The 12,837-nt window shown below is 44.9% G+C and overlaps 1 protein-coding gene and 1 long non-coding RNA gene across 5 annotated transcripts in view; one reads left to right on the forward strand and one right to left on the reverse strand.

Moving 5' to 3' along the window:
• Nucleotides 1–12,837, forward strand: part of CDK12 (cyclin dependent kinase 12) — a 72,845-nt gene that overhangs the window by 19,297 nt on the left and 40,711 nt on the right. For all 4 annotated transcript variants that reach the window (XR_005223491.2, XR_005223492.2, XM_007061959.4 and 1 more), the window contains exons 6-13: nt 1,157–1,346; nt 2,685–2,741; nt 3,348–3,449; nt 5,715–5,792; nt 6,296–6,412; nt 7,153–7,284; nt 9,725–9,939; nt 11,496–11,945. Coding sequence is in view for 2 of the 4 variants with exons in the window: in XM_007061959.4 (XP_007062021.2) it covers nt 1,157–1,346; nt 2,685–2,741; nt 3,348–3,449; nt 5,715–5,792; nt 6,296–6,412; nt 7,153–7,284; nt 9,725–9,939; nt 11,496–11,945 (1,341 nt within the window). In the remaining 2 variants the exon portion in view is untranslated. The remainder of the gene's footprint in view (nt 1–1,156; nt 1,347–2,684; nt 2,742–3,347; nt 3,450–5,714; nt 5,793–6,295; nt 6,413–7,152; nt 7,285–9,724; nt 9,940–11,495; nt 11,946–12,837) is intronic.
• On the reverse strand, nt 8,312–11,500 carry LOC122463911. Its single transcript, XR_006287662.1, has 2 exons — nt 10,852–11,500; nt 8,312–10,130 (listed from the first exon to the last, which is right to left on the reverse strand). It is a non-coding gene; the product is annotated as an uncharacterized LOC122463911 (long non-coding RNA).

The following is a 12,837-nucleotide window of genomic DNA, read 5'->3' on the forward strand; positions in this document are numbered from 1 at the left end:
TTGCGGGCAACAGAACATGCGTTTTCTGATCACTGGTACAGAATCATTGCTTGGAAGTGTTCCCAAGACTCCAAGCATTCATGCTAGTCCAAGTATCCAGCTTTGCGGCAGTCTTATAGCAGCATTAGCTCATGAGCTGCTAGAGGCCGAGATCAATAGTTACGCCGTTTGGAAACTGGTATCAACGTAATGAATTACTCTGATGCTCTAAAGAGAAGACTCCAGCGTCCCTTCTCCCTGCAGAGCCAATGCAGCCATCAGACTGTCTGAAATGGGAGGGGTGAGGGGAGTTTGTGAGCTGAGAGTGAGCTGAAGTCTGTCCCTTGTGCATCAACAACAGAATTGTTGCTTAAATCTTAATCAGTTACACCTGAGCAACCCTGTTCCTATTGAAGACTGTGGATTTTCATAGGTGTAAAAATGGGTTGCAGATCCTTTAATAATGGTGGTGCTGTACAAGGGTCCAGGCTGACTTTGCAGAACTGTCTGTTAGAAGAAATATATCTGTTCTTGTAAACTAAGCATGCTTGAGATGAATGTGATTGGGAGGCAATGAATGTGGAATGCCACGGTACCAATCTTAGAGTCCTGTCACTTAGTGCGTCCCAAGGGTAAAGTATACTTGTTTCTGTCCCGGGAGGTTTGTGAGTGATCAGTCTTTAAAACTGAGTTAGCCTTTGCTGGTTTAGCTGTAGCATTTTTCCCCCAGCACTGGGCAGTCCCTTTATTATGCTGGATAACGTTGCCTGTCTCAAGAGCGAGTTAATGGTATGGAAGGTTTCCCATCCTATCTCACTTCTAAGTTTGACGGTGCTTTTAAAAACACAGCCGTTTTAGGTTGCACTTGGAGAGTCCCTTTTTCCAGCAGATTCAAGTCCTTGATGCCACAGGTAGCTTATGGTAATGCTTCCACTCTGGCCTTTTGTCGCTTTCCATGAAAAGAAAAGTGCTGAGCTCCTGCCCTCTGGAGATCAGACCCCCTCCCCTCCTCACCCCCTGCCTCAGAAGTATGCAGCTGAGCACATAAAATCACAAGTCACCTTTTTCTAAATCTTGGCCTTTATTTTGAAGCAATTCCTCTACATAACCAAAAACATTGAAACTTTTGACTCTACTTTTCACCCCCTGTCTTAAACTTTGTCTGTTTCTGTGGCAGGTGCCTTTTACCTTGTGTTTGAATACATGGACCATGACCTCATGGGGCTGCTAGAATCCGGCCTGGTGCATTTCTCAGAGGACCATATCAAGTCTTTCATGAAACAGTTGATGGAGGGGCTGGATTATTGTCACAAAAAGAACTTCCTTCATCGAGACATTAAATGTTCCAACATCTTATTAAACAACAGGTAACTTGGTACTGGATAGGGTAGATGATGATTTCATCAAACTGGCTAATTTGAGCTGTGAGATGATAGCTCACTGATTCATTTAGATTATGGGAAAGAATACAAGGATCTTATCTGCTGTAGTGGTCTTGTCTCCTATGTTTCCATCAGAAGTGACAGATATTCTAATTAAGCAATAGGTCCCCTAGGTGCTGCATCTGTAATAGGAGTTTTCTTTAACCAAAGGTGAATGAGCCTAATAACCTTCTGCTTAACTTCCTGTTGGCGGCAACCTCTGCAGAAGAGACCTTTTGCTGGCAAACTTACTGCTCCTTATCTCAGTCTCTCTTAAGGATGGCAAACCGTGTCTGGGTGCAGTTTCTGACTCCACAGCATTTCAACAAAAATGTTGCTTATTTAATACTAGTATTTAGGGGACTGGTTTGGTTATGTTAAAGGAAACATATATGCCTTTTGAATAGGAAATGGCATCCTGGAATGGATCATTCCGGGTGCATCACAAGGTTAAACCTTGCTACTGAAAACCATCTGCAACAAAATGTCATAAAGAACATTGTGGGAAGGCTGAGTTATAATAAATAAGGTGTTTGTTCAGTGAAAGAGCCCAAAGGAGTATTCCTGCAGCTATTGCTGCTAGGTTCAAGTCTCAAAGTCCCTGGGGGAGAATGTAATGGGTTTATTCCAGCACCATCTCCACTGAGTCCTTTGTTGGCATAAATAATGTGGGAAAGGAGTCTTCCTCTCTCTCAATGTCTCTGGATTTTTCTGAGTGTTCCTCCCCACTTCCCATCACATGCAGACCCACCCATGCTCTGCACTGTCAGAGTTTAATTCCTTAGCTGTTTAGAGGCTGGGATTGTGGTGGTGGCAGTGTATTGGATGTGGGCTCCGATGTCCCTCACTGTTGACCACCTGGAGACCAGTTTTAGGAGTGGCATAGAGGTGTCAGAATGACTTCCTATGTAGTCTTCTGCTAAAGTCGCTGGATGCAGTGTAGTTCTTTGTGGGATAGGTTACAAATTGGAGACAGTTTTCTAGGATTCTTCCGGTCGCCATCTGAATGCCAGTGAGGGAAAATTAAAACTGATAGAATCTGATTGTAACACTGCAAGTAACTGCAGCCACATGCAGACCATCATTTGTGATGGTCATGAAATTGAATGCTTGTATGTCTTTCCTTCCATAGAGCATAGGATCTGTTAAAAATCAGACAGGCATATCCAACATGAGCAGTTGCCAAACACCAGTTGTCCTTGATCCTTTCTGTTACCTTTCTTTCTATTTCAGCAAGTGATCCCATCTGTAACTCATGCCAATAGTTGTGCTTTTGTTTTTCAGTGGGCAGATCAAACTTGCAGATTTTGGACTTGCTCGACTGTACAGCTCTGAAGAGAGGTAAGTCACTCAAAGGGGGAATTTGCTAACATATGTGAATTGAACCACTGAGTCTCCTGATGCCCCAATACTCGGTCAGCCTGGGAAGCCAGCCGGCAGCCCCTTTATAGAGTAAATGTGTAATACTATGCCAGCTGTCTAATAGTCTTTCTTTAGACAAACCCAGCTGACTGTGCAGAAGTTTCACTTCCTTGATTACCATGAGTCTGCTCTTCAAATTTTTGTACCATTATTTTTCACTTCCTACCTTAACTTTTCAGCAGGGTTGCTGTTAAACCTCAGCTGCCTTCCAGTTTAGAGTTAGCTGCACTTCAGTGCTGGGTTAGGTGATTTGTGTATGTGGGTGTATCGGCAAGGATTTCTGAGGCTAGCCACTTAAAGAAGTGGCCTGATTTTCAGACATGTGGCCCACCTACAGCTCTCATTGACTTACAGAGGAACTGTGTGCCCCCCTCCCCCACACTTCTGAAAACCAGGCTGCTCTTGTTTAACTGCCTAATTCTAGGCCCCTGTGTTTGAAAGCGAAGGCCATGGTTCTTAAGCATTTTGGGATCCACTGATATGAAAAGAACTGTACAAATGTAAGTCTGTCATCTTGCCTTCCAGCCGTCCATACACAAATAAAGTCATTACATTATGGTATCGACCTCCAGAATTGCTGCTAGGCGAGGAGCGTTACACACCAGCCATAGACGTGTGGAGCTGTGGGTAAGTGCCTCGTTTTATTTGGTAGCATTTTGTTTGAGCTGTGAGAATCCAAAAGAGTCCAAATGTGGTTCTAAAGGTTCTGACAGAACAGCCTTGTGTAATGTGTTGTATCTGTTGGTCGTGCAATAGTAACCGTACAAGTAGGTTCCACTTGATCTCGTCTCTGCAACATTTGAGAAGTTCCGAAAATGTACTGGTGATGTAACCCTTGTGTCTTTTCCAGAACTATCATTAATTAAACTTTTAACACAAGGGTTCGTCTAAATGGAAACTTGGGGATGGTCTGCTAAAAATTCGCAGCTGTATCTTTCCCTGTAAAGGGCTTAATTCCTGGTTATAATGACTTTCTTTTTTTGACATATGTAAGACCACTACCATTACTATACGTAGCCCACCTACTAAAGTAATGCCTCTTTCTTTTCACTTCCTTCATCCCTGGTATAGTTTCAGCCATGCTTAGTTAGCAAACTTTGGGTAAATTCCAAATCCAATACAGTTAATATTTTGCACAAAGGACCTTTGTAGAATTTGTATATTCTCTCTCGTTGACTTCTACATCAAACTAGCTCAGTTTACAAGTCTGAAGACTTTATTTTATTTTTTTCTAAACTGGCAAAATCTCCATGGGGTCAAAGAGATCTAGGTGGAATTTCATTCTTCTGCTACACCGGGTAAACAAAGGTGCTGCAGTCAAAACCTAGATGACAGGTTTGGTGATTATTAGACCCTGTCCAAGGCTTTAGCGTGGTTACAGAACATGGTTAAGTCAATTCTGTGCTACAAACTGTGACCATGCCATGTCTGTGAATCCCTGACTGAGCTGTAGTGGGGACAGGAGTAGAGAAAAGGCCTCATTAGCAGAGTTTTCTCTCTAGCTATAACAGTTGACGTTAAGCCCGTGAAATTTGTATTAGCTTTGTAAATATTTTGATGAAAAAACTTGAGGCAGAGTCTAAAATGTTTTTAAACTGGATCCAAAATAAGGGTGCCTTACCACCCAAGTAACTGAAACATTTATTAAGGACTCTTAAGAGCGAGTGTGGAATATTTGAACGCGTGTAGGAAGGCCAGTGTACATTAGTATTGAAGAACAGTAGCATAAAATTTACCTAGTTAGCTTTTTACAGTGACTGAGGCATCGTTATGTTTAGTTCTAAACCACTTGCTTAGATGTCATTACTATTTAAATTTTAACTAGTAAGCCTTGAAGTTAATGCCCCATTAAGGTGCACAAGGGAAGTTCATTTCTCAGGTGCTCTTTGTTCATTTTGTGCAGCTTGCTGACTCAGTGCATCAATGAATTGATGACATGATGGAGGTTCTTCGGAATCAAGGAAACTTTATTTAAACAGAGAAGCTAAAGGAAGTTTAGATTTCTCAGAAGAGAGCAATATCCATACAAGATCATAAATTGGAGAACTCAGGGCCTTCCAGTGGCCTTATATAGCCACCAGAGCAATTTGATGCCTGTGAATTTAGCAAGATTTTTAAAGAATCTCAGAACTTGAGTTTCAAGAATGCAGGATCCACAGGTGGGGCCAGATTTTCCAAAGGGCTCAGCACCCAGCAGCTTTCTTTGTGATGCTTTCGGATGAATTTTCAGCTGAGCTCAGCACACGACAGGCTGAGCTCTGTTTTGTAAATCTGCTTGCTTATGTTGGCCTTTTAGTGGGAACTCAGCTCTCTTGACAATTTGGCCCCAATCTGAGAGTGCCGATCCCTTCTGAAAACTGTGACTATGAAGTCAAGTTGTTGTTCAGTGTCCAACAGAGAAAGAGTTGTTAGCCCACTTGCCCACATCAAACCACTGCTATATTTGGCACTAATTGGTACTCCTGTCGGAAGGCTCACCACAGAGGCCAGGGATTGAATGGGTAATGGAGACTGAACTCTTCCCTCCTCTATTTTTTTCCTAGCTGGAGGTATAATAGACTCAATTTATCTTTTTCAAGGCAGGTGAAATACTGCTGGCCATTTCTTATAGACTAGCCTAGCTAAGCCTTCATGATCCTGTTTACATTTCCCTTTGTCTGAGAAGACTGATGTCGCAGGTGTGACATCTTAACAGGGCCACTGGCAAGTGTTGCTCCCTAAATGCATGTGATGGCTGACTCTTCGCACGCAGGTTAGTTGGTCAGCTCCAAGTTTTGAGCTCGGATGCAAATGAACCCTCAGGCAAAGCTGCTTTATAGCCAGAAATGCAACACTAGTCAAATGATCATCCCCAGTGTCTGCTGTCATGACCTGTCGGTTTTCCTCTTCCAGTTGTATCCTCGGGGAACTGTTTACAAAGAAGCCTATTTTTCAAGCCAATCTGGAACTGGCTCAGCTTGAATTAATCAGGTAAAGCATTGTGCGCGCATGTCTGTGAGAAGTAGTACTGCGGAAACTGCTCATGCGCTTAGTCTTAGTATCACAGCCGTTCTCGAGCCCTAATCAGTCTGCAAAGTGAGACCAGCAATGACCGTAACTACAAATACAAGTAGTTAGGCCTCTAGGTGTTTGTGCTTGCAGACCAGGTTGATGCCTGACTATTCATATTTACACCAATAGTGAAGTGAGGGTGTAAGTATTTGAGTGTAAAAATCACTCCTGCAAAAGTAGAGATCAGAACTGAAAACTCTTGTCTGTCAAATGGTTTTAAAACCAAGATAAGCCTCTGTCTTCCTGATACTGCTTTTACCTGAGCTTTTGTCTAATCCTCCTCAGTGTGTCCTCAGACCTGGGCTGTCTGTATGCTAAGCTGATTCAGAGAGGAAATTGTTTCACTTGGGCAGCTCTTCTTCTTCTCCTGCTGTCTGTGCTGCGCATGCTGACTGTGTTCTTGTTCCCCGGTTCTCTTGTAGCCGGCTCTGCGGGAGCCCCTGCCCAGCTGTGTGGCCAGACGTCATCAAGCTGCCCTACTTCAACACTATGAAACCGAAGAAGCAATACCGAAGGCGCCTACGGGAGGAGTTCTCTTTGTGAGTTTGATAAGAGAGGAGATGAGTGACTGTGTTTGTGGCTTTGTGACCTTCTGTAACTGCTTGCTAGTGATGGCACTATAATGTCCACTGGCTGCCTTCTACTTTAGGTGGCACGGCAGGTGGTGGTGGGATGAAGGGACAGTTCTTCCATTTCACTGTGCCCTCCTGGGGGACTCTTTCCCGTCCCAGGAAAGCTGGAGGTGGCCTATCAACACCTCTTTGAATTTCTACCCCATGATTGTTGCTCAAGAATGAGCTGCCTTCTAACCCCACCCACAGCTCTTTGCAGCACTCACTTTAAATCCATTGGCTAGGAAACTTTCAGGACAGCATCAGCCTGTCAAGACTCCCTTCATGAGAACCAGGCCCAAGGGACCAGCTATCCCAGAAAGCTGCAATTGTCTGCCTCCAAGGGCAGTGGTGTGCATGGTCTCTGGAAGACCTTAATCATGTGATTTGCTTTGTGGCTTCAAATAGGAATTTAAAGTCACTAATGGCTAATGTGACACTGAAAATATTATGAATCCAGTGTCTGGTTTTTGTGCCACAGATACTTTGGAGTGTGTTCCTTGCTTGAGCCGGTACGACTCCAATATTAATTTGGACTTGGTGGGTCTTCCCCAAGTCTCAAGGGGAGTGGTCAAGCCATTTTCTGAGCATGTGGCACAGTTTCTACCCGCCCTCTCCTTTTAGAACAGCCTCTTAATTCTGACCTGGTCCCCATAATCTTCACCCAGCGTTCCTTCGGCTGCTCTTGATCTGCTGGACCACATGCTGACGCTGGACCCCAGCAAACGTTGCACAGCAGAACAGGCCTTGCAGAGCGATTTTCTTAAGGATGTGGACCTCGGCAAGATGGCTCCTCCAGAGTATGTATCGATGGGCATCACCCACTGCAGTTTGCCAAAAGTGGTGGCCTGAGCTAGGATTCCTAGGCTCTTCTCTGCTCTGCCCCAGCCATGTGACTGTGGGCAAGTCACTTTACCTTAGTGTCTCTTTTGCCTCCCCCCTCTGTAAAATGGGGATACCACTTATCTCTCACAGGGACTGAAGCTCACTTTAGTAATGCTTGTAAAGTGCTCTGAGATCCTCTGATGGAAGATGATATAGAACGGTAAAGTATCATTAAAAACCCCCAACCTCTTTGCCAAGGAGGATTGGCTGGGCCTTTTGAGTTCGTTAATACTGCTTATTAATTGGCTAGAAGGGTTGCTGTTGAGTAGCATCACACAGCTCCACCCACAGAGCACACTGATTGTGAAACCCTGTTCCTTTGTGTCTCCGCATGCAGGGATGACTGGCTTTGAAATACCTGTGACCCCTTTAGAGCTGCCAAGGGCAGCCCCGTCATGAGACCATCACTTTGTCTCGCAATTTAGCACGTCACATGAATGGCCAGGCCCTGATGGGTTTGGGTTTAGAAATCTGCTGGAGCAGCTGGCTGTTCCCAAGCAAAACCCAAAACTATAAACATGGATTGTTTGAAAGGTCTCAGCGAGGCACTGAACTCTCTTAACGCTCCAGATGAGGAATCCAGATATATGCAAGGCAGTGAAATGGGAGTCTGGGTTTTTCCTGGGCCTGTGAACTAGATTGAGGTTTTTGTTTTTGTTTTTTAAGGCCAAAAGGGACTGTTACCCGCACAAAATTATCTATCACTTGCACACTCTAGGGAACCCACCTCCTACCTAGTTTCTATGGCTCGAGGCATAACCCGGTTAATGTAGGCACCACCACCCTTTCCCAGTTCCTAGGGCTCCAGGCAAAAGGCACCTAACTTTACCCTCCGTGGGCTCTGGGCTCAGAGCAAACACTCATTCCTGGTGGACTCAGGGCTTAATCTTTTGTGAGTTTACAGGATCTTTTACCAGTGAAAGAGCCTTACACAGTAATATCCTACTTACCCTCTATTTATTAACAGTCACCAAAACAGAATGCACACGCTACACATACAATGCTCATCACTCCCAATAAGACAGATTAACTTTTCTTGATGGCCAGACAGGATCAGGTCATCTGGAGGACTCCAGCTTCTGCACGGTGTGGTTGGCAGAGTGTTGAGCTCTGATCTTGGGGCTGTGTCCTGGAGTTGATTCCCAAAGAACTTTCTTTTGGACCCCAGTTTATATAGTGAAACTTGAGTCCTGCTTAGCTGTGCCTTAACCAATCATTTTACTAAAATTTTACTAACCAAACCTAACATACTGTAACAAAATTCTCTAACCTAATCATCCCGCCACCTTAATTAATTTACACCTAGTAAAATTAATTATGTAACAGACAGAAACAATCAATGAACAAGACGGAGATCATACAGACAAACAATAGAGAAGTGGGGACCATAATGACAAAACAATAAAGAAATGAGGATTTCACAACTATTGATAAGTGATTTCTTGACCGACAGGATGCGGTCAAACTAAGTTTTCTTTAACCATCTTAAAATCTGTTTATCTGGTTATAGTAGGTGCCATTAGGACAGGGTTCCTTCCTAACAGCCTGATATGACATTGTTTTAATGTAATTCAGATGGAATGTGAGCATGACTTCCTGCTTCTAAGCTAATGGCTGCTGCTCTTAATATGGCTGCAGACAAAGACCTTAGGTCTTATAATATGGCTACAGGAAAAGGCCTTATCCTTACAGGACCATTAGATCAGCGGTTCTCAAACTGTGGGTCGTGAACCCCTTTTTAATGGGGTTACCAGGGCTGGCGTTAGACTTGCTGGGGCCCAGGGCCAAAGCCCGAATCCCACCACACGGGGCCAAAGTCTGACCGCCTACTGCCCAGGGTTGAAGTGGAAGCCCCACCGCCCAGGCTTTGGCTTTGGCTTTGATGCGCGCCCCCCCGCCCCTTTGGGGCAGTGGGGCTTGGGTGGGTGTAGGCTTCGGACCCCCTTCCTGGAGTCATGTAGTAATATTTGTTGTCAGAAGGGGATCACGGTGCAATAAAGTTTGAGAACCCCTATATTAGATCATCTGATCTGAGTCTTCTGTCTGTCCCAAGCCATAGAATTTCACCCAGTTACCCTTTTATTGAGTCCTAACGGAGCTACATGCATCAAAGCTAATCTAGCCCTGACTTAATTAAGATCCCTGTACAGTTTAAGCGGTGTGAGCACAGTAATGTCTCCCTCATCACTGTAGGACACAAACCCCTCCTTGTTTCGTAATGTTGCTGCCATCAGAACAATGTCTCAGTGATCCCTTTGTGTTACTGAGAACTTCACCAGCCCATGCAAGGGTAACTCAGGACTTCTCGTCGCTTTTCCTATGTTTCTTCTCTCACCAAGTCTTGTCCTCTTCCAGCCTCCCTCACTGGCAGGATTGCCATGAGCTGTGGAGCAAGAAACGCCGACGACAGCGGCAAAGTGGGATAACAGTGGAGGAGCCTCCGTCGTCTAAAGTTTCTCGGAAAGAAACTACCTCTGTAACGAGCACAGACGCTGTGAAGAACAGCAGCAGCCCGGCACACCCGCAGCCTGTCCAGCTCAAGATAGAGCCTGGTGCTGGAGATGCAATAGGTCAGTTTGATGTTGTCACAACGGTTTCCTGTGTCTATTCCAGTGGGAACTTTTGTCAGTTGCAAATGTTTCTAGCCGGTCTCTGAAGGCTCCTGGTCGAATTTATAATCAGCTGGAGTATACATTACATAGAGAAGAAATGAGCGCCTAGTACATACAATTATACACCCTCTGCTCCTTTGCATGTATTCCTATATGACAACAAACATGAAAGAGAATCTTGTGAGTCACTTAAGACCAGCAAAGTATCTGAGAATATACTGAAGGAAACAATCGTGCACTGGCAGGCGGATGGACTGGGTGACCTAAGAATTCTATTCTGTAACTGTTTTTGACCTAATTATGTGTTGCATTATAATGACTAACTTTCAGAGTAGGAGGAGCTGGGAATATCTTGTAGGCAAAGTCCAAATTCTCTGCTGGGATCAATGGATTTTTGCCCATTAATCATTGTAGTAAATAATGCCTGGTAGTAAACATTTGCAGGATCAGGACCTTACACTATCTATTCATGCTGGTGTCTAAATATTAAGTAAATGCAAGGGAGCCATATTGACTCCTGGAAATAGACATATGCAACGTTTTCTAAATAAATCTGTTGTCTGTATTATGGAAGCACCGAGGAACCTCAGTCGGGTCAGGACCCCGTTGTTCTAGGTGCTGTACAGACAAAGAACAAAGAAGACAGTCCATGCCCCAGTGAGATTGTGCGTTGGGATGCAGCATGCGGCTGAAAGAAGGGGAATGGGGTTGGGTGAATGAGGGAACAATAAAACATGCCGAGTGAAGTGGAAAATCAGAAATCCCAGCTTGCTATTTGCCTAACAAGTAATGGAAGCTTGTTTTCAAGCTTCTGACGGTTTTGCAAAAAAGAACAAAGTATAAAATAAAATACCCCGGCTAATTTCTTACCGGTTATCTGATAATGTACTCGCAGCTTGGTGATTCAGCAACAAATGGCACTTTTCTCTGAGTCAGCCGCTGAGTCAGATGCTGTGCTCCAGCTTGGTGCAAAGGGCGGCTGTGCCGCTGGGGGTGTCATATTTCAGATGAGACTTTGACACATGCTTAACAGGGCCCAGTCCCTCATGCTCTCTGACCAGATTCCGGCGTGAGAAATTACATTTTTCCCAGTACAGTTTCCCCTCCCATTTTGATTGGATGCCTACGCTGCTGCACTTTCTGCCCCAAATTGTCATGTGTGCTGTTAAACAGCTGCTGCCTTCCAACCCAGAAGGACCTGCTTTTCAGGGCTGAAGGAAGCACTTCTGGTCTGCAAAGCACTCTGGGGAATTCTGGTTGGAAAGTGCTAGGTGTAAAATATTAACCACACAAAGGGGGATAAAAATCAGCCAAACGCTAAGTGCCCAAACCGAGATCGTCAGGAGGTACTTGAGCAAACTTTAACATGGAATTCCTTTCCTAAAACTCCCTCCTTGCTTTTGAAAGGTTGGGGGGTGGGTTTTCTGCTCTGCTTTTCCAAAGGAATGGTTCTGCACTTATGTCCTATGCCTCTCCTGAGCCGCTTTCTGTGACGCTTCTTGTATTCTCTGCAGGCCTTGGAGACATCACGCAGCAGCTGAATCAAAGCGAACTGGCTGTTTTACTGAACTTGCTGCAGAGCCAGACGGATCTCAGTGTCCCACAGATGGCCCAGCTGTTAAACGTACATTCTAACCCAGAGATGCAGCAGCAGCTGGAAGCTCTCAACCAGTCCATCAGTGCTCTGACAGAAGTCACAACTCAGCAGCAGGACTCTCAGAAAGTGGCCCTGGAGGAAGCCATAGAAGAAGAGCCAACCACAGAGGTCCAGCCGTCAGAGGAGCAGACAACCCCAGAAGCGGCTAGCACTCAGGGAGATATGCAGAACATGCTGGCTGTTCTTCTGAGTCAGCTGATGAAGACCCAGGAACCTGCTGTAAACCTGGAGGAAAGCAACGGGGAAAAGAGCAGTGAGCAACGTGGGCCAAGGAAAACTCCTTCCACGCATCAGGAGGAAAGCACAGGTAAATAATCGTGACTGTTGCTTGTGGACCTTGGGTGCCATTCACCCTTCTGAGGAATCTTAAGCATTCCATAAAAGTGCATCTAGTTTATAACTGTGACCGTGGGGAGCCAGGCCTCTTGCGCATTGTAAAGAGGGTGATTTACAAAGGGATGAAAAGAAGCATGGTGCCAGGCTTACACCAGTTTTGGTAGGGTGTCAGACTGCAGGACTCTCTGTGGGAGGTGACTGGCCACTCACTCAAGTCGCTTTATCTGAGACTGGGTGCAGCAGAATCTCATAAATAGGCTTGAGCAGCTAGGGCAGATGGTTAAAACTTCCTGAGTAGCCAAGCGCACCACAGATATTTCAAAAATTGGTCAGGCCACCTCACTTCTCCAGAGCACTTAAAATCCTTCAACAGGGTGGTGAATGGGCAGTGAAGTCTGAAAAGATTCCTCTTGTAAAAGACAAACCCGATGAGTTCTTTTTTGGTATGATCCAATGCCCAGTGGCTGATTAACATTGGCCAGTGATACTGTGCTAATAAATTCATGTTGCATTTATACACATGCAGGCAGGTTTTGCACGGGATATCAGAGCCGCACAGTGACTAATTCCTCTTAACATCGTAGTGGTCTTTCTCACACATGCAAAAATATATATAGAAAAGACTGGAGTGTGTTGGGGATGGGATTGGCAGGGAATGCAGCAGCAGCTCTGTAAGGAAAAAGCTGGCACACCTGGCTTCACTATGCCTGGTTTTAGACCGTTCTAATGGTGTCTCTCATTTTCATGAGTCCTAAAATTCAACAGACTTGAACAAAATTGAGCTGAGTGCTCATTCCTAAGATAGTGAGAGAGAGAGAGGTTTGTTTCTAAAAGATTTCGCTTGTGCCAGTGGAATCTTGGAT

Source organism: Chelonia mydas, chromosome 27 (assembly GCF_015237465.2).
Source record: "Chelonia mydas isolate rCheMyd1 chromosome 27, rCheMyd1.pri.v2, whole genome shotgun sequence".
NCBI classification, from domain to species: Eukaryota; Metazoa; Chordata; order Testudines; family Cheloniidae; genus Chelonia; species Chelonia mydas.